Consider the following 26,851-nt stretch of genomic DNA (forward strand, 5'->3'; position numbering starts at 1 on the left):
ACAGCCTTGCTACATCTCTATTCATTAAATATACTTTAAAGATATGTAAACATGACATGCAGCTCAAAGTTGGCACTGCGGATTGAAGAGCTTGAAATTAAAAAGTGAAAAAAAAGTGGTTGTACAGTAAGAAATAAGTCTGTAGAAACCAGACAGACTGATAATGTTTAAAATCTTCCACAACCTGACCACAAGATGTTTAATCAGTTTACATACAGTACAGTGTCATATTTCTGAAAAGGAAGTTTTTTTCATACAACAAATGTGTTTTTGTATTATCAATGACTGTTATTAATTAGAGTTTTAGTATACATTCAATTTAATCATTATAATTTGCCAACTTGTTCAAAGCACAATGAAGTATGCAATGTTATTAAAATTAGTTTTTCATGGAAATTCACGAGAAGAGGCTGTTTATACACCTCATATTAAAATGTGTTTTGGTTGATCGGATCACAAGTGGGTGGTGCTTAATACAGGTGTAATTTTCACTTTTGTTTTGACTTTTCATCCACATTCAGAGGTAGTCGAAAATGCATTTGACCGAAATGCTTTTATGGTATAGATGTGCATGTGGTCAAATGTGTTTGAACAGCAACAAAAGACTTCCTACTCTTCGCCTATTGATCTAATGTGTGCTGTGTTGAACATTGATCACAATGTTTTCACATCGGACCTGACTTCTAGGACGAACCAACAGTGTTTAGACTATCATTGCTAAAACTAAAGCTGCTCCTCTCCACCTCCTTAATTTTGTTTCATATTGAAGGGTGTGTGAAAGTTGCTCAAGCTTATTTCACCTATTGCTCTAAATGATCAGAGAAAGCTCTTACATATACATACAAAACACTTTTAACGACTCGCCCACAGATCATCCTCGCAAAGTCACGAGGACAGACGGGGTCAAAAGTTAACAGAAGAGATAGATTACAACGTGAATGTGGGTGTAAACGTGAATGTGTCTTTTTCATTCACTTGTGCAATAGCAGGTGTAAAGAGGCACTAAATATAGCTGATGTGTTACATGTTATTCACACAGCTGTTTGCAGATTCAGAAGGTTTTCTTACCTTTTACCTTCAAGTGCAGTTTTTGTACATGCTGCCTTAAAGGGACAATAAGTAGGATTTACCCCCATCTAGTGGTGAAATTGTATTTTGCATTCAAACCAATAGTGCTCTTTAGCGCCTCGCTTTTCCAAATGCGTGTTGCAACTACGGTAGCCGTTATGTACTCACTGATCTCCTTGTCCGTTTCAGCTAGTTCACGTGTTCTGAATGGAAACACGTTGGTAGGCTAGTGCTTTTTGTCCCTCTCTGCTATTGTAGTTTATCAGTATGGCGGAACGACATGGAAGCCTCCTTGGACTTACCCGTTCAATGTAAGTAAAGAGAAGAAATTCTTAACTTACAAAGAAAAGATCACTGGCAGAGGTCATTTGACACCAACGAGGACATATTTATGAATAAAGACATTGATTTTGATTAATAAAACACTTAAAAGCCCACTTACTGTCCCTTTAAGATATGTGTTTTGTTTACCCTGTTTGAAAATAGAGATATTGATTTATTACAGGCCTTTAGGCAGGCTCAGATTATTAGGTTACTGGGCTAGTATATGGATGGTCAGGAATCACAACCATGCAAAATCAATGTTTGTGTGAGTTGTATCTTTACCCTCCCTAAACAATAGTGATTTACTAACTTCTAAATCTAAATATGTCTAATGTGCAAGATCTTTGCTATCATACTTGTTTTTTTAAAGAATAAGGATGCTGAGACAAACTGGACAAAATACATACATTTCAGACATTTTAGATTGTATTGATCGTAGGGATGGGACGGGAAAATTTCATATCATGATTACAGTGACCAAAGTTATCACGGTTATCAATATTATCATGGTTTTGTTAAAATGAGATGGAAATGTTGAAAAAGAACTGATTTTTGAAAATCACAATTTAATATATCACATCCCTGAAATTATTTCTGTGGTAAAAAATAAATCTGTCTAATAAGTTTACAGTAAATGAATACAATACATTATCCCTTAAATGCCTTCTTGTGCAAAAAACTATGTTGCATGTGCGCGCCTGCATCAAACTGATTCTGGCTGGACAGGATTTACCGCAAGTTTTCAAAATCACGGTAATTAAACATGGTTGTAATGATAATACAATTTTAAACGATAATACTAACCGCCAGGACATTTTATCGTGGTAAACGGTGAAACCGGTAATCGTCCCATCCCTAATGGATAGATTTGTACTTATTTATCTTTGTTCCAATCATCTTTGGTCGATCAGATCACAAGTGCAGCTGATGGACTTTTTTTACACAACCGCATTATTTGTCTGATAGTTCAACACAGGATTACTCAATTCACCATATAGGCAAAAGTGAAAATAAGTTTAAACAGTGCTGTATTTTTAGCTTTTCTCTGAACACGTATGCACAGGAAACTGATAAATAATTGTAGGTAAAAGGTAAAAAAAACTAAATTGTAACTGCATAAATAGTATTAGTAATGCATACTTTTTAATAAAACATATTTTGTGTTTTTCTTATAGTTTTTACTAAATTGTGAAAAATCATAGTGTGCAAACATCTACAGCTATAATGATTCTATTCATAATGCCGGCCCTACTTGTAGAGAGTTTCATCATCAGATGCATGCGCATTTTCACGGTTATGCATCTGGCCTGAAGTTAACTTTCGCTTTTGTTTGTTTATCAGTCCGGCTAAACTGACCTCTGCAACAAACACCTTGACAAAAATAAAAATGTTTCATTTTCCTAAATACGAGTCTATCGGATGTTAAGATTGGGCAACAAAAGTAATTTATGTTGTTGCCACTGAAACCATCAATGGTTTTAGGGAAATCTGCAGAAACAACTGTTCTGCAGTCAGTGCATCACACGATTCACAGCAGATCAGCCAGCAGTTTAGGTTAAAAAAAGTTGCCACATATTTTGTATAAACAGAAGCACAGCTGCAAAATAACTACATGAAGTCAGGCCGTTTTCTCATTCATAGCATCACATCAATGGAATTCAGTACCATCATTAATTAGAGAGTCTCCATCCTATTATTCATTTAAGATTAATGTTAAGAATCCCTTATTAAAAAAGCAACATTGTCAACATACACATTAGTTATATAAATAACTGTATCATCTATCACTTATAATTAATTATGGTTTATTTTTTAGATATTGATTGTTTACTTTGTTTTAGATTGATTGTGTTTGTTTAACATAGTTTAAAACTTTTTTTTATTCTTTATTTATTGTATATAAAGAAGTTTATTGTATTATAATAGTTACATCTAATGTGTTGTCCTTAACTTAACACATCTCTGTGTTATTTTTGGAACAACACACTTTATGTTGTTTTAACACATTTTGGGTTGTCCCTTTTATTTATTGAACTCAAATTCAACACAAAATGACACATAATGTGTTAGATATGATAACACAAAACAATGTGTTAAAATAAACAAATCCTTTCTTAGAGTGTAATAATATCTGGCAAGGGGACTCCAGATGAAAACTAGCCTGTGGCTAATTCGGGTACTCTTAGTGTACATTGTCCCCTTTTTCAAATAAACAAATAAATGAATAAATAATGATTAATGGGATATGGGCATTAATGAAGCGTAAACATTCAGTTGCAGTTTAGGAAGAAAGGATATAGATGAAAATATCTTCACTAGTTATAACTTGTGAGTAAGCAGGTTTGGTCTCTTACAGGTGCTCTGAGACGAGGGTTCAAAACCCAGCTGAGATGTTATCATCAAGATCTGTGAATTTGCGTGTGTGTGCATGCTTGCATTTGTGTGGCTAGTATGTCAGTGCGAGAATGCCTATTTTTGTGCATTAGTTTTAAATGTGAGAAAGCAAACCCACAAGTGTGAAAGAAGTGTAGCTTGGCATTGCAAGACCACTTCCTCTCCAGAGAGTTCAATGTCTCACTTATAACATTGTCTTTGTTTTGACAGGGTTTACCTTTAAACTAGAAAGAGTACACTAAGCGGCAGTTTCCCAGGGAGTGTTTAGATTAATCCAGGACTATACCTTAGTTATATTAGAAATTTAAGTAGTTTTTACAAACCTTACAAAAAACATTACTGATGTGCATCCTGAGACAAAACAATGTCACTGATATATGTTAAGATATGTTTAACCCACTGAAATTTTAGGTATTGCTTATTTTAGGTATTGCTTATTTCTTTGAAAAGAGTAGGGGTGTTCCAGGTATCCTGGCCAAATTTTGGCCTACAAATAATCCCCATATATACTGATTGGCTATATCACCCTGTCACCTCTCCACTAATAAGCTGGCGTGTGATTGGCGTTCTGGCGCAATATGGCTGCCGTCGCGTCCTCCAGGTGGATGCTGCACATTGGTGGTGGTTAAGAAGAAAGCCCCTTCCATATGATGAGCGCTTTGAGTGTTGCTGCAGAAAAATGCTATATAAATTTAATGAATTATTATTATTATTATAATAGCAGTATGACTTTTACAGTGCACTAGCGTTTTCGAGTGTCAATAAATGGTCTATTTTTTATAACATACTTAATACAAAATAATGTTTTTTCCAGGTCCTCGATACCTTATCCAAACTCTCTTATACCCCTTTTGCACAGCGGGCAGGGATTAGGTAAGTTTGAATTTCGTATACAAGAAAATAAGTACCTAAATGGAAATATTAAAATTCTTCTTTTCTTAAGTTTTCTTCCAATCTCACAGGGCGTTTCCAACAGAGGAAAGTAGCAAAAATGAGGAGATATATATCCATTTGGCAGATCTCATTGAGTAAGTTTAACACTCAGTTAACTTCACCGATGCCTGTGAATCAGAATGAGGTATACACTCTTAAAACAAATGGTGCTAGATAGCACCAAAAGTGGTTCTTGGCTCGTAATCATAGAGGCCACTTTTAAGTGCCATATAGCACCAATGAAGTACCTGTGTAGCACCGGTGTAGAACCATATAGTGCTTTGTAGAACCATATGTGGTACTTCAGTGGTGATCTTCATAGGTGCTATATAGCACTAAAAATGATTCCTCTATGATTAAGAGCCAATAACCACTTTTAGTGCTATTTAGCACAGATTGTTTTAAAAGTGTAGGTTTAAATGAATCTCATTAGCACTTATGGTTGTCACCCACATGTGTTCTTGTTAAATTCTAGAAATGAACAATTAATATTTCCATTATTAAATGAGACTACTATTGCATGTGGTGTGTGGGGGACGAAGGTGAACAGTAGTAAGTGTGAAAACAGGAAGCTAAAGAGGAAACATCTTTGGAAATAGAGCCACGTACGTGCCACTTAACCAGAAGCTGTATAGTTTGTAGGAGAATATTTACTAAAACTAAATTGCGTCCATTGAAAGCAGTGTTTATTTGCAAAAGCTATCTGCATTGTTTTAGCACCCAATTCCCCCAAAATAAAAATCATGCCAATGCTTACAGGATATTTGTCTGGCATACTTTGTTGGCACTGTACCGTATTTCTTCAGGACTAAAATCTATCTACATGAATCATATTTCACATGCCAAAATTTACAACACTATAAGTCTGGATACAAAATGTGCTTGTTTCCTCTGATGAATGCTCTTCTCAAATCATATAATGTGAACGATACAAAATATATACAAACATCCATCTGAAATTAAACCGCTTGCTTTCTGCAGGTGAAAGAATTGCTATTTTAGCAGCCATATCACCCTGTAGCCCAAGACAGCTTGCCCACTGAAGCTAAGCAGGGCTGAGCCTGGTCAGTACTTGGATGGGAGACCACCTGGGAAAACCAGGTTGCTGCTGGTAGTGGTGTTAGTGAGACCAGCAGGGGGTGCTCACCCTGTGGTCTGTGTGGGTCCTAACACGCCAGTATAGTGACGGGGACACTATATTGTCAAAAAAGCACCGTCCTTCGGATGAGACGTTAAACCGAGGTCCTGACTCTCTGTGGTCATTAAAAATCCCAGGATGTCTTTCGAAAAAGAGTAGGGGTGTGCCCCGGCATCCTGGCCAAACTTGGACTGCTAATCATCCCTCATACTAATTGGCTATATCACTCGGTCTCCTCTCCACTAATAAGCTGGTGTGTGGTGAGCGTTCTGGCGCAAAATGGCTGCCGTCGCATCATCCAGGTGGATGCTGCACATTGGTGGTGGTTGAGGAGATTCCCCCGTTCATATGTAAAGTGCTTTGAGTACTGAGAAAAGCGCTATATAAATGTAAGGAATTATTATTATTATTTTAATTGTGTCAGACAGCCTGTAACAAGCCAAATTTACATAGAAATTTAGCCATGTTTGTTCTGAAACAAATGGTGATATAGAACAGTGGTTCTTAAACTGGGGCCAAGGGGCCTCGAGATTGTGGCAGGGGGCCCCAGTTTTATGACATTTTATATTATAAATTCTGTGTAAATAAACCTCAGAAAAATAAGGCTACAAACCAAACCAACAGCACTACATTGTATATTTTAATACACTTTGTTTAATTCAAATCAATGTTTTATGTCATACATTTGGGGGGCACCGTACACAAGGGGGGGGCACACACCAAAAAAAGTTTGAGAACCACTGATACAGAATATATAAATACAGCAATTGGGGTGCATTTAACGCCTGCTTAAACTTGATTTTGTATGTTAGTAAGACAACTTGTTATAAAGCACGGCAGTGCAGCGCAACTGTTCACTAAATGCATGCCTTTTTGTATTTAGCATTGCCACTTACCCAGCATGCATTGTGTGTTGGTGAATACTTGAGTGTGTATTTTTTATTAAGATTTTCTGAATTGTGTGCATTAGTGCATGTTTTATGTGTATTGGTTTGGTGGTTAGGTTTAGGTTTACAGACTTGTTTGTGCAGTTCCTTGTGTCCTGTGTATTGCCCTGTGACTTCAGTAATGTTTGTTTAAGAAGTTACTGTAGTGTGCTACTATATAATATTCACAGCTATTCTAAAATTATAATTCAATTGTATTCATTTGCATGAACAGTGAAGAGCTTGGGGAGGATATTTATGACACTGTGTATGGAGATGTGGAAGGAGGGGAGGTCTATGAAGATCTGATGAGGACAGATGCTGCATCTCAGACGGTATTTAAATAACCCAATGCATACACACTCAAACCCTGTTAATAGGGGTGCACCGATAAATGCAGATATACTCTAATAATACGTGGCCGATATCTGAATCGCACAGCTGATATTATTCAAAGCTATTTCATGTAGGCTTTTGATCAGTAAGTCCTTATCGATCTGAAATCACTGTTAGTTTGAGTCATTTTATTGACTCAACATGTATTTGAAAAAGCAACACTTGTCAAACATAATCATTATACCGTAGATATTGTTTATTATCATGAAAATACCTGAAAAGGTTTGAAGAACAGCAATATAAATATATCCTTAAGCCATTTCCTTGAGCTGCTTGTCAGCTAGTGATGGTCGTTTTCGAAGCACTGCTTCATGAGGCTTCGAAACATTTACGAATCTTTTGTTTCGAATCAGTGGTTCGGAGCTTGTTTCAAACTGGCCAAAGTCACGTGATTTTAGCAAACGAGGCTTCATTACGTCATAACTGTTTCGAAACGTTTCGAAAATCCGATGGTTCACCACTAGGGGGAGTTGATCACATGACCAGTGTTTAATATGTTTAGGTGAACTCGGGTCAGTTTTATTATGAAAGTTCAGTAAACATTTATCCTTCTGACTAATAACACTGCCATATTGTCTACTTTTTGTTTATAAACAGATTTAATGACAAAAATGTGCATAATTAAAAGGGTAGTTAATTTTATTCATTTGTGTGCCCTAAATAAAACTAAAACACATAATACACTTTTAACTATGTCTTAATTAAGTTAAATATTTTTTTTAACATATTTTAATTAAAATGTTGCTATTATTTTGTAAAAAAAAGTGTAAAATGTGTGGACAGATCTGCTTTTACACTGTTTTGACCAGCAGGGGTCGCCAGCGTGTGTGGGTTTCGAACTGCTTCGAAAAACTGAATCAATTTTCGAAGCAATTGGTTCAATTGATTCGAAGCTTCGAAAAGCTTCGTTTCTCCCATCACTATTGTCAGCTGCATGTATAATTCTTCGTCTACAGCGCATATTGAGTTTCTGCACGAGAGCGCCCCCTGGCTTTTGGATGTAGCGGCATTTCACAGTAATTCATTCATAAGCATAGCAAGCATCATCAGCCGATACAGTATATCGGTGCACGTGCACCCCTACCTGTTAATGCATAGCAGCATAGATTGGCTTTGTAAAAGTGATCCTACCACAATTAGTTTTAATTTGTCTTTGTTAATGAATTCATTGTAAACTGTATCCAAAGCAGCAGAATAGAAAAACGTGTGCCTTCAATGTGAGCTAGTTGAATTGGGACTCTTTAAAACTTTAGTAGGTTGTGTTTTTAAGCCTTTTCTGAAAATCAGACTCTATTTCTTGCTGTAGTTTTCTCTTAGTTCTGTGAGTTGTGTTGACAGAAGCAGGCCGAGGTGGACATCAGAAGCTGCTGTCTCTCAGAGATCAAACAGACAGAAGCCAAATACACAGAGACCCTGGAGACCATCGAGAAGGTGAGATTCACATCCTCAGCACGAAGAATTTCATCATGCCACACATTGTTTCAGTGATTCACAGATTTTCTGCTGTTGCAATATTGTATGTAACTTTCCAACTTTTTTGTCTTAACCAGTACTTTATGATTCCACTGATGAAATTTATCCCAGCAACAGAAATGGATAAAGTTTTCATCAACATACCAGTAAGCAGAGCACTTTCTGCTGATTTAGTGGATTAATCCCCACTACTTACCTATAGAGCAGCTTATTAAAACATTTAAAGACCTGTTTACTTTTTATTTTTTCTGGATATGTACAGTACAGTAGATACATGTTACAAATGTGTACTATTGCTTTACAGGACCTGGTTAAAGTTCACAAAAGCCTAATGGCTGAAATTCAAAACTCAATTGAAGAGAAGAATGCAGAAAACCTCTATCAGATCTTCATCGTTTATAAAGACAGGTATTAAACCAGCTTGAAATTACATGCACACTGTATCCATGTCTATTTTTTACATATTTTGTGGTGACTGTGGGGAAAATCTTGCAGAATTATCCAGAATGGACTTGGTAAATGTGGTAAATGAATCAACAACAAGGTTGAGTCACAGCAATGACACATACAAACCATAATTGGTTCCCCAAATAACCACAGAGTCAAAGGTTGTTAAAATAAAATTTTCTTTTAAACATTTTATAGTTTAAATAAAGTCTTAATAACGTTTACAACTACAAAAAACTTTTGTGAAACAGAGTTTTTTTATGGAACCCTATAAGTTTATAACTTTTATTTCTGAGTAAAGTGCACTCGTATTGACATATGATATTAGATAAATGTGTTTATCTAAATGAGATAAAGTACAGTATTACAGTTTTTAGGTATTTAAACAGCATGTACCCAAAACTTTCTTGAAGCTGTTATAATGGGGAATAACTTAATGTTGATGTGTACAATTGTGGAATTAAAATATTTTATTTATTATTTTGTTAAAATTAAGCTGAATATGACCTACAGTAGTTATTTCATTATTTTAAATGATATTACTCAGCATTGTTGACGTGTTTTTTTTTTTACCATTTTCCCCGTGTATTATAGGCTTCTTCTGTATGGAAAATACTGCAGTCATGTAGAAACAGCCATTTCACAGTTAGACTTCATCAGTAAGGAGAAAGAAGGTGTTCGGCTGAAATTAGAGGTGCACAACAATGCAACTTGTCATTCTAAAAATATTGAGCATTTTTATCTTTATTTTTAATTTGCTTTTCTGTGGATCTTACAGTGTATTTTAAAGAATCACTCACTGTGCTTTGTGTCACAGGAATGTTCAAAGAGAGCTAACAATGGGAAATTCGCTTTAAGAGACTTGTTAGTGGTCCCTATGCAGCGAGTGCTAAAATATCCACTACTACTGCAGGTAATACACAAAGGATTGTTTCACTTTATTACAGAAGATATCTTACAGTCGTATTCTTTTTGTGCTGGGCTTATTATATTTTCTATTCCCTACCTTCTTAATCCCTACACACGCACACATTTATTTATTTATTATTTTCCTACATACTAATTTAACACTAGAGGACAGCATAGGAACTTGAATCATAGTGTATAAACTCAGTGGGCCTGGCTGCTTGACCTGCTTAAATGTACCACATGGGGGAGCCATCTAGCTAGTGCAAAACTTATAGACCTTGTCCTCAATCCATTTGAAAAGTGCAAAACTTAATACTAATGTTTGCCCTTTTCTTTTTACATTTTTTATACAATGGTGAAACAACAGTTTAAATGCACTTTACAGTGTGTTTACTATGTTACAGTTAAGGTTTTGGACTTTACAGTAAACAATGGTGTCAAGCCCCATAGCATCACTTACATTTCTAGATTCCTAGAATCCTACAAGATACTATATACAGTAGATTTTTCTTGTTTTATGTTTATGATACTGATCATGTACAGTATGATGGTCACCAAGATGTAGCAATGTTTCTGTTTAAATTATATTCTTTATAAATTCACCATTACTCTATAAATACATAAATGTTGTAGTTTGTATCTTAACAAGCATATTTATTTTGAATTGTACTCGCTGTTACTAGACAGTTTCAGCAGTAAAAACATAAACAAACGGCTTTAACGAAAGAAACGTTACTTCCTGTAAACTTCCACAAAGAATCAATAACAACAGAGTCCTTTTTACAACGTTTTGCATTCGATGAAAGCGTCTATAGTCATAATACAGTCAACACGGTTACTATTGAAAGCCCATAGCAAGGTTTTGTATAAGTAAAAGGTCCTTCATAACAGGGCAGAAGTGAGTGGACAAGTGTTTCAGACGTATGTGGCCACACACCTGCCGGCCTGACACACAAACAAACAAAAGCAGCGACAGGTGGCAATGTATCCGACACTTTTTTCTGTGCAGCCCTGTTCTCATAAACATTGTGTTTACCTCCCTACTGGTCTTTATAGAGATGCCATTATATGTGCAACCCACTGCCATGCCATTTCTAAATATATTGGATCTACGGTCCGTTTAACCGCTAGTGTTAAACCCAGCGTTTAATTTTTGCGATTATCCAAAAGTGTGTGGAAAAAAATGAATGGGCTTTTTAGCAATGGAACCAGTGCCCCGATAACTTTCAGGGTTGGCCTACAAAAATATGTCATCCCTGCAGCAGACAATAGTCTTGGCAAGTGAAATGTCTTGTTTTTGCATCTGATAGCCCCACCTCTTTTACGTCACATAAGCAAAACTGTAAGCATTGAGTGCATGAATTGTCCAGCTTTCCACACTTGGGTTAAGTGATTTAATCATCCAGGTACTTAAAGTGCACTGCTTTTTTGAAATTTCCAATGTGCACTGCAAAAAATTCTTTTCAAGAAAAAAAAATCTTAGTATTTTTGTCTTGTTTTCTGTAAAAATATCTAAAAATTCTTAAATTAAGATGCTTTTTTTGATGAGCAAAACGACACAAGAAAATACAGTAAGTCTAGTTTTTCGACCAAAAATATCAAATTTAAGTGATTTTGTGCATAAAACAAACAAAAAAATCTGCCAATGGGGTAAGCAAATTAGTCTTGAATTTGTCTTGAATTTAGTGTTTAAGAAAAATGTTAAAGATTTTTTGCTTACCCAGTTGGCTGATTTTTTGCTTGTTTTAAGGATAAAATTACTTAAATTTGATATTTTGGTCTAAAACAAGACAATAATACTAAGATTTTTTTCTTGAAAAATTTTTTTTTGCAGTGCTAACACACTGCACTACTAAAATAGTGCATACATTTGCGATTTTGGGCGTGCCTAAAGATTGCACGGCCCAGAGTCGTATAATAATAGAGTTACGACACTCACATAGACGTCCGTTGTAAGAATGGAATGCGGAAGTAACAGCGTTTCATGTAGTGACCGGTAGTGACGCATAGTTCCAAACGCAGCACTGAAGCCCATTCATTTCAATGGCACCTGCTGGTAAATCGATGAAATTACCGTTTCTCTTTACATTTTCGGACATTTCATTAATATAGTCAACGGTGATATTTTATGAACTCTGCTGTAGGTAATGATTATCGTTAATAATAACTAGTAAAATTTTTATATTTTAATGAGTTGTGTATAATGTGTGAATAATATAGATTTAATGGTTTAATATTTTATTACTGGTGGCCATCTACTTTATACTTATCTTTTTTATATATTACGAGTAACACTAGGGGGCAACAGCGACAAGCTAAATGCCTTATAAGAAAGTCACACTGCTTCACAATGCTGCTATGTGTTTCATTGTGTTTGGTAAGTAATACGACTGATGTATCCTCGAAAATCATGTATGATTATATTAACATTTAATGTGAATTTAAAATATGAATTTAGTGTGTTTCTGTTATGCTTCACTGTTACAAATAACCGCGTTGGTGATCTTTTTTGTGATTTTAATATAGTAAAAGTGTAGGAATTATGTTTTTAGCAGATTGATAGCCATTTATATAGCCATATTTTGGTACAAAAATAAAAGATAAACTGTGTTGCTGTAGTTGGTATAGATAACCACAGTTATATTTGGGTCACAATTAACTGTTTATCTTTATTAACTGATTTACTGTATTTCCATCACTCCCTAGTAAAAAAAAAACGTTATAAACACAGTAAGTATAGTGATCAATTCCCATTACAAGCTAATATTTACCTAAAATATCTGAAAACCTATGCAAACAGATTGACAGCCCTGCTTGGTTTGGAACTGTAGAACGTTACCTGAATCACGTGACCGCGCGGCGGCGAGATCAAAGCGTTTCGTAACTCTGTTATTATACGACTCTGGCACGGCCTTGTGGTTGATTGTATGCACCTGTTAGTAATTTGTGTTGCTGAAATGGCACATAAACCAGGTTATTAGAAGGGGTTGTCCACATTCGGTTCGATTTTGTATGTGAGCCAAGGTGCAAGTTTCCATCAGAGTGACAGCATTGGCCTGGGTCAGATTGTAAATCTATAAAGAGTGCTGAACTTTCTAATCACCCTGTTTACTTCTCGTGATTGGGCTGTTTGTATCTCTTCAGCAGTAAATGCATGCTTCTGATGAGCTCCACAGATCACAGATTTCACACTTGGAACAGCACCATTCCCCTCCCAGCACGGTTCAGTGCTTTGTGCGTTTGTTTGCACACATAATCCAAAGACCAGATTTGTTTATCATGTTAATTAGAACAGCATATAGCACAGATTCCTAAAGGTTCTGTTTAAGTTCTTCATCCCAAAGAGAAATTCAGTCAAAATCTCCAGGATTTCCACCATAACTGACTGTTCCTTGAACTTGGATCACTTATTGGAAACTTGGCATCTTGTCACTCTGTTCCATCAATTGGTCTTTAAGAAAAATATAACAGTTTTCCTAAGTCCTTAACAGGGTTTTGTTGGAAAACTCTTGAGAGGTTTGATGATGAACGCAGTTTTGGCTCTTTATTTTCATATAGGAATTGGTCAAATATACTAATGATGCAACTGAAAAAGACAACCTACGTTTAGCCCTTGATGGCATGAGAGTAAGTAGTTTTCTTATTTTTTAAATACTACATTAGTACATATCTGACTTGTCAATTTTATTACAGAAAGGGCAAATTTAGTCAATTTTATGATGCTGTTAGACATGTTTACAAGCCTGTACGCAGTACTAACACCAGTGTCTCTTTTTAGTAAAATCTTTCTGTTCCTGCATATTTTTTTATGTTAATAAGGTCATAGAGTTTCAGCATGAAGTGATGTCTAAAGCTCATTTCAGTCTCACTGGCGGTGTAGTTAGAAAGCAGATTAATGGCTATATGAGAAGCAGTAATGGAACAGAGGCCTGTGATGATTTAATTTGTTGAATTATCATCTCAGTGTTGAATTATCATCTCAGTGTTGATTGGTTTAGCCGGATGGGAGCTGTGAGAGTTGCTCAGACAGTGACTGGATCTCTTCTGTCTACCTGTCTGCCTGCAAAATGCTGTGTTTAATTTAGAATCATAAGTGAGTGTTTTCATCAGAAGCTTCCTTTTATTATGGAAATCAGCTGAGATTTAAAAGGGCTCTTAGTATTTGGAGATGTTTGTACTCACTGATTAAATAAAACAATGGTGTTTGGAGAGATAAATAGGTATATTTCAGTTCATTTAATTATATAATTATATGTATATATGTGAAAGATACATCATGCAGATGCAGTATATATATATATATATATATATATATATATATATATATATATATATATATATATATATATATATATATATATATATATATATATATATAGACCATTTCAAAAGATGTAAACAACACTGGTCCAGAAGCACTTCCTGTTTCCGTTTTTTAACACTAGATAAACGTTGGGATAAAATAAACCAACAGAACATATAAACCTGAATTAACTGAAGTTAAACAAACATCTTAAAGATAATAATATATGTGAAATAAAAAATAACTGTCACAAACTGTAAAAGGAAGTGTTTCTGGACCAGTGTTGTTTACATCATTTGAACTGGTCTATATATATATATATATATATATATATATATATATATATATATATATATATATATATAGATACATACAGTACTGTGCAAAATCTTAGGCAACCATGCCAGAATTAGATTTGTTGTCTTTGCAATGTTATAGTGATCATATTTAATTATTTTTCAGTCTCTTTAATAGAATACATCCAGAAAATACAGGAAATTTGTATATAGTATTAAAAACTGTATACAAATGTAAAACTGATGTGTTATGTTTTTAGGGTAACTCCCCTTCCACTAGAGCAATAGCAGGAAACTACAAGATCTCTTAAACCTAAATAAAATTAAATCCTAATTTCTAATTTGAAAGAAATTTGTATTTTTTACTTCATTCTACTCAAAAACGCTCAAGATGTGTTTAGTGCCAAGAGAGGTCACACTAAACACTGACGATGCCTAAAGAAGACATTTAGTCCTGAAAATTAAATTTGTTATTGTTTTGTACATATTTCCTTTACTTCCTGTTTGTATCTTAATAAAACAGATTGAAAAATAAATATGGATGGACATTAAAACTTCTAAAACAACAAGTCTGGTGGTGGTGGCCTAAGACTTTTGCACAGTACTGTGTGTATATATATATATATATATATATATATATATATACAAGGTCAATAAATGTATGTTTTCTTTTGTTGAATAGGACTTAGCCCAGTATGTAAATGAAGTTAAAAGAGATGTTGAGACTCTAAAAGAGATTGATCAGTATCAAAGATCAATTGAGAATTTGGTAAGTTCTACATTAAAGTAAATATGATCACTGTTTACTATTAATTTAAAAAATAACACACACACACACACAAATCTGCAGCGTTTCTCTTGTAGACATGCAATAACAGTATCTGTCAATGAATGTCTCTTTACAGAATGAGTCTTTGCTTTCTTTTGGAAGACCCAAAGGTGATGGTGAAGTGCGTTTTGTGTCAAATGTGGATAAGCGGAGACAGGACAGGTAAAACTTGAGACAGTAAAGACCACTGGAGTTCATTTTGGTTTTTAAAGTCATGTCTTGACGTGTCAATGCTGCAGGCATATTTTTTTGTTCGATGTCGCTGTTATTGTCTGCAAACGACGTGGGGACATTTATGAGATGAAAGAAGTGATCAACCTCAACCATTTCAAGATCACCAACAACCCCACAACTGATAAAGAATGCAAAAAGGTCAGTGAGAGACATACTGTAGAAATGTGTCTTTAAAAATGATAAGTGTCCACTTCCGAAATTGAAAATTACTCTGTGGCAGGAGGGTAACAACTGGCAACATTGTCCTAAAATTTGTTATGAGGGGGTCATACTAAGATCCTCTTTGGTATAGTTGGACATAGCAGGATTTCAGACAGGCTCAAAACTACTAGAGACTCGAAGCAGTATTTAAGTTAGGGACTACAGTTTTTTATGGTTAAATTTTTTCTCCGTTTTCTGTTTATTTTATTCTTTATTCTGCATTTTTTGGTCTCATGGCCTCTAATGGTTCCAGCTCTCCCAAGGCCTGCGATTTTAGCAACCACCCTGCTCATACCTTTCCATACATAATTAACAATCATTTTCAACACCTCTCTCACAGAGCTTCTTTGAACTGTTAGATTGTTTAACAGTCTTTGGAGAAATTGTTAAGTTATGCTTGTTAAGTTATGCTAAGAGAGAAGTCATTTAATGGATTGTGTGAATTACCAAAACGCATTTGTAGCAAATGAGTTTTGCTGTTGTAAGCTCTTTAACTCATTCCCTGCCAGCCATTTTTTTAAAAGTTACCCGCCAGCATTTTTTGTGATTTTTACAAAAGTTTCACAAAATGCCTTTAGGAAAATTTTCTTCTAAATATATATAAACATACAAATATATACAATGAAAGATCAAACCCTCTGCTTACAAACATAACGTTTTGGCTTCAGTTTTTTCATAAATTGAAAAGTGCGCCATCTAGTGGATAATAAAAATTCATGAGTAACACTTTTTTATGCAAATGTTTTTTTTTTTAATTGACCAGATAACTAGTCAATGGCGGGAAAAGAGTTAAGTCAATGACATGTTTGCATGTAAAACATAGCCCTGATATGGTATAAAATATATGAAGAGTTTGGTTCCAAAACGCAATAAATGCCATTTTTAAAAAAAAGGGGTTACTGCCAAAATTTGTATTATATCAGGTCAGTTTTTAAAAGTAAATTCTTAATTTTACGCGAAATCCAATATCCGCAGTGTTATTCTGTCATTTTTTCTCCCTTTTTTCCCAAAACGCAATAAACGCCACTCCTCCTTTTCTACAGAATGCAATAAATCTGCTTAATAAAATTACAGTGCACCATTCAATGTAAACAAACAATGGCGGTGCATTGAGTACACAGAGTCCTAGTTTTCCTCATCTACTTTGTACTTCGTGATCAACAAACAAACAAACAAAAAATAATACTTTAATAGCATTGATAAACCTGTGGTGGTTTTCTGTGATGGGAAAGAAACGTAAGCCATCAACATCTAATAATTTATGCGGGAGGCACTCGGGAGACGATCGCTTGTTCTCCCGACAGCATCAAGCACTGCTAACACATTGACCCCTGGGGATCTTATGAAAAACTTTACATAATTTTACTAAAAGTCAACGAGAGTCGAGCAGGACTAAAACATTTTACAGCTGATCGCTGTGAAAAATGTTAAGCGACGACGTCCCAATTATAACCGCAGCAATGACTAACGTTATATGACAAAGTAAGTGTTTTGATTAATGCCATTAATGTTTATTTTTTTAATCAGTGTGTACAACTGTTCGACTAAATGAATATTAAAAGGCAAAGATGAATGCACATTTATACATTGATTGAATAGATTTATAGAATTTTGAAAAAAAAACTTTATTGCATTTTGTGGAAAAAAATACTCCGTTTTTATAATAAATCTTTGAAAATCAAGTTATGGATTTGAATTATTAATGTTATTATAACCTAAAGATACCATGTGAAAGTTTGTAACAGAAAATAGTGGTTTTCATCTTGACACTTTCTTGGTATAGAAAACACGTTACCAAAATTTGTCAAAATGGATTTATTGCGTTTTGGAACCAAACTCTTCATATGTATATAATATACAGTAGGTTGTTTTTAGTATAGACAGACATCTCAATCTTAAATTACCTTTTTCAATTCTGATGTTCTTTTTAAACTCAGCAATGCTGATATAGATGTAAAAATAATGTGGATATGTCTTTAAGCTTTTGATATTTTTTTCTCTCTATGCCTTTCACCAAAAGGAAGGTTTTTTTCTGAACAGATGGTCTGGTGAAATATGTCTCAAGGAGACCTTGGTCAGGCAAAGTCCTGCTGGCTTTCTGTTTGAAGTGTCTTTTTGGCCCTCTTCACAAAACATACACACATTTAATACACTGATAGATCTTATCCCTTCTCTTCTCTTACAAGCTCAGTCTATATACAACACACACACACACACACACACACACACACACACACACACACACACACACACACACACATAACCAGATGCATAAACCTCCTAAAAATGACTGTAACAGTTTATAATAATCCAATTAGCACACTATACAATGTTTAACACATCATTTGTTGAAAATCTTTTTAGATACAAAATAGATGTCCTGAAAAATCACACTTCCTATTTAGGGAGCTTCTGTGACAGACCTAGCTTTCGTAAACAGCATATAATATATATAACTATATTATCAGTGTTGTATAAAGACCTTACATAATGAACTGTCATATTTTTATTACCTTAGAATGAGACGTTTTTATCTACAAACACCGTGGATCCCCTTACATGGAAGTCACCATCATTTCCATGTTATGTTGACCTCATTATATGATGTTTTTTGTTGTTACCAAAATACTTTTAACACATTATACTAAATGGGATCGTATCTAGGATTTAAACACACACACACACACACACACACACACACACACACACACACACACACACACACACACACACACACACACACACACACACACACACACACACACACACACACTCATTTTTTTAAATACACACTGACTGAATAGTATATTCAGTATAGTTGGTGATGAATGTATCCTCTCCACCAGGGTTGCCTCTGGTTGACTGTTACTGTGTAATATAAAATCACCTCCCATTTCCCTTACTGACCGCTTGTCTCTTATCACTTCCATGCCTTATACCAAACACCACAACCTGTTATTATTCAAAAACACAAGCTGTATTTGTTCAAAATAGATTAGATATGCATATATAAGTTATTTGTATTATTAAAAAAATATATTTTTCTGTCTGTCCTGTGGTTTTTGGCAGTGGTGCTATGGGTTCTACCTCACCCACCAGCAGGGGCAGTCCGGCTTTGAGTTCCTGTTTAAAACCAGAGAACTGAAGAAGAAATGGATGGATCAGTTTGAGATGGCCATGTGAGTTTTAAACTTAAAAGGCTCATACAAACCCATGCTCTTGGTTTTATTGGCTGGCCTTATGCACCATTCTGAGCATTACTTACAGTAGATAATCATTGGTATTTTGTAGTTTGCCAGACTGCTGAGGTCTTATTGTCAGTAAGATTATATTAAATCCAGGCTAAAGTCTTGTAGTGTAATTATGAAATTAAGAGTCTTAAAGTTTGATATCATTGTCATTTATTTTAATGTTTGATGTGGCCTTAAACAGTCAATGTTAAGGATATCAAAGTTATATTTTCACAGGATGTTCTTTACATTATGCAGGATGATTTTATGTAGACAACATGAAATCACAAAAATGACTTCACATATTAATGTCATTTGATAACACAGCTGGCTTTGCATGTACACTATAACATGAGATAGGATAGGAATGCTGTTAAGATTTCATGGTGCATATTTGCAAGGGAATTTGCTTTGGAGGAAATGAAACAAGGGATAAAGTGGAAACGTAACGAGAGTTCTGAATTGGAAATTGTGTAGATTAAAGTGAAGATTTTATCCCTCATGCTGAGAGTTAGTAATGATACGTTTCCTCTCCTGCTTGATTTTAATGTCACCCTTTAAAAATGTGTGTCTGTACGTGAATGCATACGTGCGGTTGACTGTGATGATCTGAAGGGCACATTCGAACAACAAATTACACCTGCCGCATGCACGCGGCTCACTTGATGCAGGAATCAATCTTAAAGTCATTCTGGTAAAGAGCTTCCCCGCTGCTCTGATTCGTGCCCTGCATCAGAAGGTCTAGTTCAGTTATCGCGGGCCACAAAATTCGGCTTTGGTTTACCGTGGCCTCTTAAACGGGCAGTTTAACTCAAACAATTTGTATATATGTGCTAATGCTCCAAGCAGATATCTTTATATTTTCCATATTTTCTTGCAGATCCAATATTCGGCCTGAGAACGCTAACTTTAACTCCCACCGATTTAGGATGCACACTTTTGAGAGGGCCACCACTTGCAGCTCCTGTCGTATGCTTCTCAGGTGAGCTGTTACTCTGCTTCTGAGACCTCTGCTGATTTTGATTGTATGTTGGAAAATTGCAAATTACAGTGCACAGTAAAGTTAATCCAATATTAACCACTCAAACAATCAACATGGGGTTAAATCGCTTGTGAAGTGCATTTTGGTTTCATGTGTTGACATATTTTCAGGGGAATCTTTAACCAGGGATACCTGTGTCCTACGTGTGGTATAGGGGCTCATAAGGGCTGCCTGGGAAGTCTGGGAGTCTGTGGATGGGCAGGTAAAGATCAATAAAACCAGGTTGACATTTGTGACCCAATCTTTAAAATCCAGGATAAAGTTTTTTCTAACTATAAGACCAGGAGCATCAAAGTGGGATTTTTAACCATTGCCAAACTCAGTAATTATTAAAGATATCAAAGTTATATTTTCAAATATTTTCTTTACATTATGTTGTATGAGCTGGGTTTTACAGATTGGGTCACTTTTTATATTTCACATTTCACAATAAAATCACAATTAAAAGACTTTTGATTTGTATTATGTATAGCCTTTATTTTGCTCCTAGTTTTAAATGAATCCTTTATTTTCTTATAATTTAAGGTGCTGTTGTTCAGAAAGCTAAGGTAAGACAGAACAAAACTTGAACATCTAAATCCAAACAATTGATCTTATAAGTCTCCATTGGGGGTGGTGTTATACTGTGTTGGGCTTTGCTGGTATGCATTTTGTTTAAGTGTACTTATGTTTACTGTTCTGACAGTATGAAGTATGCATTCAATAAAATGATATTAGGTTTGTTCGGCTGAATGTTTTTCTCTTCCACATTAAAATGCATTAAGTAAAATGGAAATGCAATGTTCAAATATGTGAACCTGTACCTGATTATTTTCAGCATGATAACAAAGCATCTGAATACAATAATATGACACTGTACATTTTAAATAAAACATTCTAATATTTATGCATTTGGCAGACAATTTTTAAACCAAAGCAACTTAAAGTGCATTTAAATTATACAGTTTTTTAAGCAGCGTTTGTGATCCCTTGGAATCAAACCAATGACCTTTGCTAAGTAAGAGTTATATATACTGTACTGTAACTGCTCTGTCTCTCTCCACCAAGAGGTACTTTGTTATATAGCAATAAAAGTTTATAAAAGTTTTGCCAGTTTATAAATTACATTCAGGAACTCTTTTTGCACATAATGAATATAGTATTAAACTCTATTCTCTTTTATTTTATAGAGACGCACTACACCTATGCACCAAGAAGACCCAGGTAAGACTCTTTCTTATTATCATTTGCAACTAGCTCAGTCATTTACACGCATAAATGAGTTGTGAATGGTTTTTAAACATTTATTGTACTGAACACAACCAGTCTTTTATTCTTCAACATCAATTACGGTTGTGTATTAAGCTTCATCTGGTTGCTAAATGCTGCGAACCGTGTATATGTGTGAATCCTTTGAATTACTGTAAATGGTGGAGATTTATGTGGCCACCCCAGGTGATAATGCACAGTGCTCTCAGAATATTGATGAGGAAAGGTTCTTTCCATAACATTTCCATAATAATTTCATAATATTTAATATTGGCAGGCTATGACAGCTCAATTTAATTACCTTTTATAACAAATACTGTTTTCAGTCTAGTGAGTTAAGCATGGTGTGAGCTTTATTTTTGACATTTAAATGATAGACAGCAATGGTTTAAAAGGTTTACTAGTAAAGCCTTGAGGGAAAAGTGTTGGCCCTCGGGCTTCTGTGCATGTTTGCAGCAGGTTAAAGCAGTGGTGTTATTGTAACGGGGGTTTCACACTGCAAGCGTGAGCAGTGCGTAAGCGGCGCGTGTTTTTTTCGGTGCCCATGTTAAAAAGTTAGAGCATGCGTGAGCAGCGCGTGATCGCGTGGCAGGAGCGTCGCTTAAGCAGCAGTGCTGGTGTCGTTTCGGCGTCGGCTCTTTTTGCTGGGCTGCTCACGCTCAATTAAAGTGACATTGCATTGTTTATAATTTAAAGGACAAGTACGGTATTTTACACTTAAAGCCCTGTTTTCAGATTGTTTATGATGAAATAGAACGGTTTTGACTGAAATTTCGACATATGCAGCTGCCCCGAGAATTTCCGGGTGTTTGTGTTTCACCTCACACATCTACAATGGGTTTAATGGTGCACTGGAACAATCCTTCCTAAAATGAAACTCACCGAGTGGTCAGGGGTGTTCACTGATATGCTCACACAAAAATCGCTGCAAAAGATGCTTTCCAACAGCTGTTTTAGAATTCGTTGTTAACTTGTGGTCCTTTTTTTCCAAACGCCTCACACCCGTTTATTCTTCCGCTTAGGGCTTGAATAATAGACACTCCAGCCCAGGTGGTGGCGCTAATCCGCCATTGCCAATTGCAAGAATAGAAACAAAGTTCCCGGCGTGGAGTAATACCGTACCTCACAGCACATCTAATACAAGTCAATGGAGTTGGCAAAAACTACGATTAAACCTGTTGGAATGCGTATTTTGCAGCGATTTTTGTGTGAGCATACCAGTGAACACCCCTGACCACTCGGTGAGTTTCACGTCTTTGTAAACGAAAGTTTAATGCATTTTAAGAAGGATTGTTCCAGTGCACCATTAAACCCATTGTAAAGGTGGGAGGTGAAACACAAACACCCAAAAATTCTCGGGGCAGCCACATATGTCCAAATTTCAGTCAAAACCGTTCTATTTCATCATAAACAATCTGAAAACAGGACTTTAAGTGTAAAATATCGAACTTGTCCTTTAAGTTTATCCTGTTGAACACGAAAGATGATATTTCGATGATAACCAAACAATTGCAGGGGCAGTTGTAGTGGTTAGAGCGTCGGGCTTATAACCTGAGAGTTGCGGAATTGAGGCTCACGGCTTGCGGGATGCATCTGTATTGCCCTTGAGCGAGGCATCTTACCCTAATTGCTCCCCGGGCGCTGGGCTAGCTGCCCACTGCTCTGGGTGTGTCTGTGTTCACGACTTGCAGTGCATGTGTTTTCTTCTCACTAAGGATGGGTTAAATGCAGAGGTCACATTTTAAGTATGCATAAGCTTGTCACTTTCACGATTGACGGTACCATTTGACTTCCAAGTTTCTTTATTCTGCATAACACAAAAGGAATAAATTATGATAAACAAATACGTTTATCATAATTTATTCCTTTTGTTTTATGCAGAATAAAGAAACTTGTATACAGGTTTAGAACAACTTGAGTAAATTATGAAAGATAATTTTCATCTCTAGGTAAACTATTCTTTTAAATGAAAATCAAATAAAATCAAATGATCAAAGCATGAAAGACGTGAACACCAAGTTCATCTGCATGACCAAAAAAAAATGTCAGCACACTGTTGTTTTCTAAAACAACCTTGTTGGGGTTGTCATTTTGGAACTATTACATGTAAACAGTCAGGGGAGCAACTCATTTTCTTGGGAAAACATGGCCACATCATTTTATTTTCAGAATATGAAAACTTCGTGCTCAGCTTAAACATGTGGTGATTTTTAAAATTGCTGCAGTTTGCTTGTGCTCTTCTGGGAGTAAATATCATTCCTGATGTGCTGAAGAGGTGTTCGGGCGCTCTGGAGGCTGAAATGGGTGTGTACGTTTTGATAGAAAACTTGAGAAGAGGAAATGCGGCACAAAATTGCCATTCTCATTTTACTGTTGTATAATTTTTAATGATGACTAATTAAAAAAACGCATCAATTATTTGTCATGTTAAAAAGGTTATAATGACGTTGCTAAAAAACATTATTTAATGTATTTGGTGTACACTGGAAAACCTAGCAGTTAACTTAACTCAAACCATTTAAGCAAACCGGTTGCATTAGACCATTTAAGTTTTAAAACACATAAATTTAAGTACTGTGAACTTGAGTCATGTGCAATTATGCACGTATATTTAAGTAGTGTGAACTTAAATATAAGTGCATAACTGCATATGACTCAATTTGTTTAAGTTCACAGTACTCAAATGTACTTAAAACTAATGCAACCAGTTTACTTTTAGGTTTTACAGTGCAATTCAATGCATTATGCATTTAGGCGGTTTAAGGTTCAAAAACCATTATTTTTAACATACCCTACATTCTTGTTGCTCCTAATACCTTTCTGAAACACGTCGATTTTTACAAAGCTTATCGTTCAGAAAAGCATAATGTGCTCTAACGGACTAATTATCCAGTGCGTTGTGATTGGCTGAATACCTCAAGCGTGCACATGTTCAAAGTATTATACTTGCATTAGTAGTTCCAGCCTGAACTCATATTTTACGAGTTGGCTAATTCATATGAATTTATACAAAGTTAATCATGCCAAATCATACGATTCTCATAAAAAAACTGAACCCTTAACATCACAGGGGACAAGGTAAATCGTACAAAACTTATGAATGTGGTTTTAATACGAATTAGCCAACTCAGAAAATATGTACGAATTCTCGTGAGATAGCGTTGGTATTTCCTAGTATATAAGTAGTTTTTGTATATCAGGCACTCATAGCATGTTTTAGCTGTTAAAACCAATTCCCAGTTCTTTAAGGCCTCAAACCATATATTAGTACTGAATGTTGTATTTTTAACTGTGGAAACGCTGCTTTGGATAAAAGCCTCTGCCAAAGGCATGAATGTAAATGTAATTGAGCTTTATGAGTTATGTAAATAATCCTAAATTATAATAACAAATGTATTCAAGTAGTACTTATAAATGTACTGTTTGAACAACTAACATCCTTGGGTTAGTAGCATTCTGTTCAAGCCACTGGCATAGACCACACAGTAAACCTCTCCAAAACATATAAAACAACTGACTTTATGGTCCGCTTTAAGTGCTGGGCACCTGGCAGTATAAGAAAACAACAAGTTTATAGACTGGATCCTGAGAAGTCGTTTTATGCTTAAAGAAACCCCCACCATTAGTCTGTGGCTTTAGGGTGAATTTATTCGGTTCTCTAGCCTTATTAAACAGATGCTCTAGAGAATGAAACTGCTTCACAGGATTTGACATCTCATTCTCTATCATTTGTCTGGTGTGTGATTTAGTATAAGAGACACTTTATTTTGTCCTTGGTGAATGAGAAAACTGGACAAGTGCTCCTAGAGGGGCTTTCTTTTTAAATAAAACTGAAGCTGAAAGCCACCCACAGAGTTTCAGCATAGCGCCGTCACCGCCGTGGCAAAAGAGAGTCAGAGGGTGTGTGTTGTTTGATGGGAAATTAATTTTCATAAGCTGTTTATAAGGGGCAGCTATGAGAGTATTTTCTTATTAAGTGTGTCATAAGCATATGGGTAAACAATTTTCTGTGTAGTATGAGACCAGCGGTTTTATTATTAGTGTAGGGTCTGCTTGTTTGGGAGTTGTTTTGTGTTTCTTTGGGGAGAGATTTGAGGGCAGGCATTTTTTCCTAATTGCTCTATTGCTTTCTGTATTGCCAATTTCTATATTTTATGCCATTTACATTGTAGTTTGCTGTTTATATGTATATGTATATACAGTAGGATGGGACTTAATTTTGTGTGTCTATGGCTGAGACACAAATGGAGTGGTGACGTACAGTAAGCTTCAGAGTTGGATCGTTATTTTTGATGAAATAATGGGCACCGATGAATCATGCACAGAAGAATTGAAACATAATATATCTTACATTGTTAACTCGCGTCATAACATTTTTCTGCATTATAAATTATCTATCTATAATAGACACTTCACTATTCACCTGTGTGCTAAGCTTAATGGTTTGTAATCTTTCTCTGTGTATTATATGTTTCTTTTTTCAGGTTTGCCAAAAATGCTGGTTATCAAAGATTATTTCGGCGTTCCTTGTCCTCAGGGTGGTCCACCGCTGAGTGCTCAGACAGGTGATATCATAGAGGTCATCTGTGCGGATCCACACAGTTCCTGGTGGCAGGTCAGATTTAATAAAGCAGCATGTATTCAACATATTCATTAGTTATGAGCAAACAGCACACATATTGGCTTTATTCAGATACAGGTTGGGATATTTCAAATATAAAGATAATGCAGTAACCAGTTTAGACGCTATTAGCATTGCAAATAGGTTGTCGGTCTTTTAGACAGTATGATTTTCAATTATTATTTCATGATAGCTATATAATGGCCATAGAAGTGAAACCCCTGCAGTGTACACGTTTACATACCTGGATTTTTCGATATTAAGGAATTCTTTTTTTTAGAAGCTTGGTGAGACCAGCATAAGCTGGCAGCTGGTTTTAGCTGGTTTAAGGTGGCACTAGCTGGTTTAAGCTGATCCTCCCAGTCTGGCAAAGCTGGTCATGCTGGTAGGTCAGCTGGTCTTCCAGCCTGACCAGCTAAGTCCAGCTAGACCAGCTTAAAAAGTGACCAATACACAGCTAGACCAGCTTGCTACACCAGCAAAACCAGCTAAAACCAAACTGGAAGACCAGCTAAAACCAGCTTATGGTGGTCTTAGCTGAATTTTTCAGTAGGAAATTCTTGGCAAGTTGACCCACACTCACATTAAATGTCATTTTTGAATGTTTAACTACTTGATTATATACTTAATATCAAACTTGGCTAATATGCACTATCTGTACATTTCTTTTTAGTGCGTATAGTAGTAAATATACATATCCATCATAATGCAAATTAAATAGTGCGAGAACACTAGATGTTCACATTTTCCTGCTTTCTAATGTGCACTTGTGTGAAATCAAATGAGCTGTCATATATAGTGACTGTAGGGCATAGTCGCACGTTTGGGCGTAGCAGTTT

General features: G+C 35.5%; 1 protein-coding gene across 1 annotated transcript in view; it reads left to right on the forward strand.

Moving 5' to 3' along the window:
• Positions 1–26,851, forward strand: part of vav3b (vav 3 guanine nucleotide exchange factor b) — a 45,654-nt gene that overhangs the window by 5,863 nt on the left and 12,940 nt on the right. Inside the window, exons 3-20 of the mRNA XM_065276088.2 lie at positions 4,601–4,659; positions 4,749–4,814; positions 7,019–7,118; positions 8,518–8,610; positions 8,730–8,798; positions 8,957–9,060; positions 9,694–9,793; positions 9,917–10,012; positions 13,567–13,635; positions 15,290–15,376; positions 15,513–15,598; positions 15,676–15,808; positions 18,941–19,050; positions 19,982–20,083; positions 20,254–20,345; positions 20,669–20,691; positions 21,313–21,346; positions 25,876–26,006. Of these exons, the coding sequence (XP_065132160.1) occupies positions 4,601–4,659; positions 4,749–4,814; positions 7,019–7,118; positions 8,518–8,610; positions 8,730–8,798; positions 8,957–9,060; positions 9,694–9,793; positions 9,917–10,012; positions 13,567–13,635; positions 15,290–15,376; positions 15,513–15,598; positions 15,676–15,808; positions 18,941–19,050; positions 19,982–20,083; positions 20,254–20,345; positions 20,669–20,691; positions 21,313–21,346; positions 25,876–26,006 (1,554 nt within the window). The remainder of the gene's footprint in view (positions 1–4,600; positions 4,660–4,748; positions 4,815–7,018; positions 7,119–8,517; positions 8,611–8,729; positions 8,799–8,956; positions 9,061–9,693; positions 9,794–9,916; positions 10,013–13,566; positions 13,636–15,289; positions 15,377–15,512; positions 15,599–15,675; positions 15,809–18,940; positions 19,051–19,981; positions 20,084–20,253; positions 20,346–20,668; positions 20,692–21,312; positions 21,347–25,875; positions 26,007–26,851) is intronic.

This window comes from Paramisgurnus dabryanus, chromosome 6 (assembly GCF_030506205.2).
Source record: "Paramisgurnus dabryanus chromosome 6, PD_genome_1.1, whole genome shotgun sequence".
In the NCBI taxonomy this organism is placed as follows: Eukaryota; Metazoa; Chordata; class Actinopteri; order Cypriniformes; family Cobitidae; genus Paramisgurnus; species Paramisgurnus dabryanus.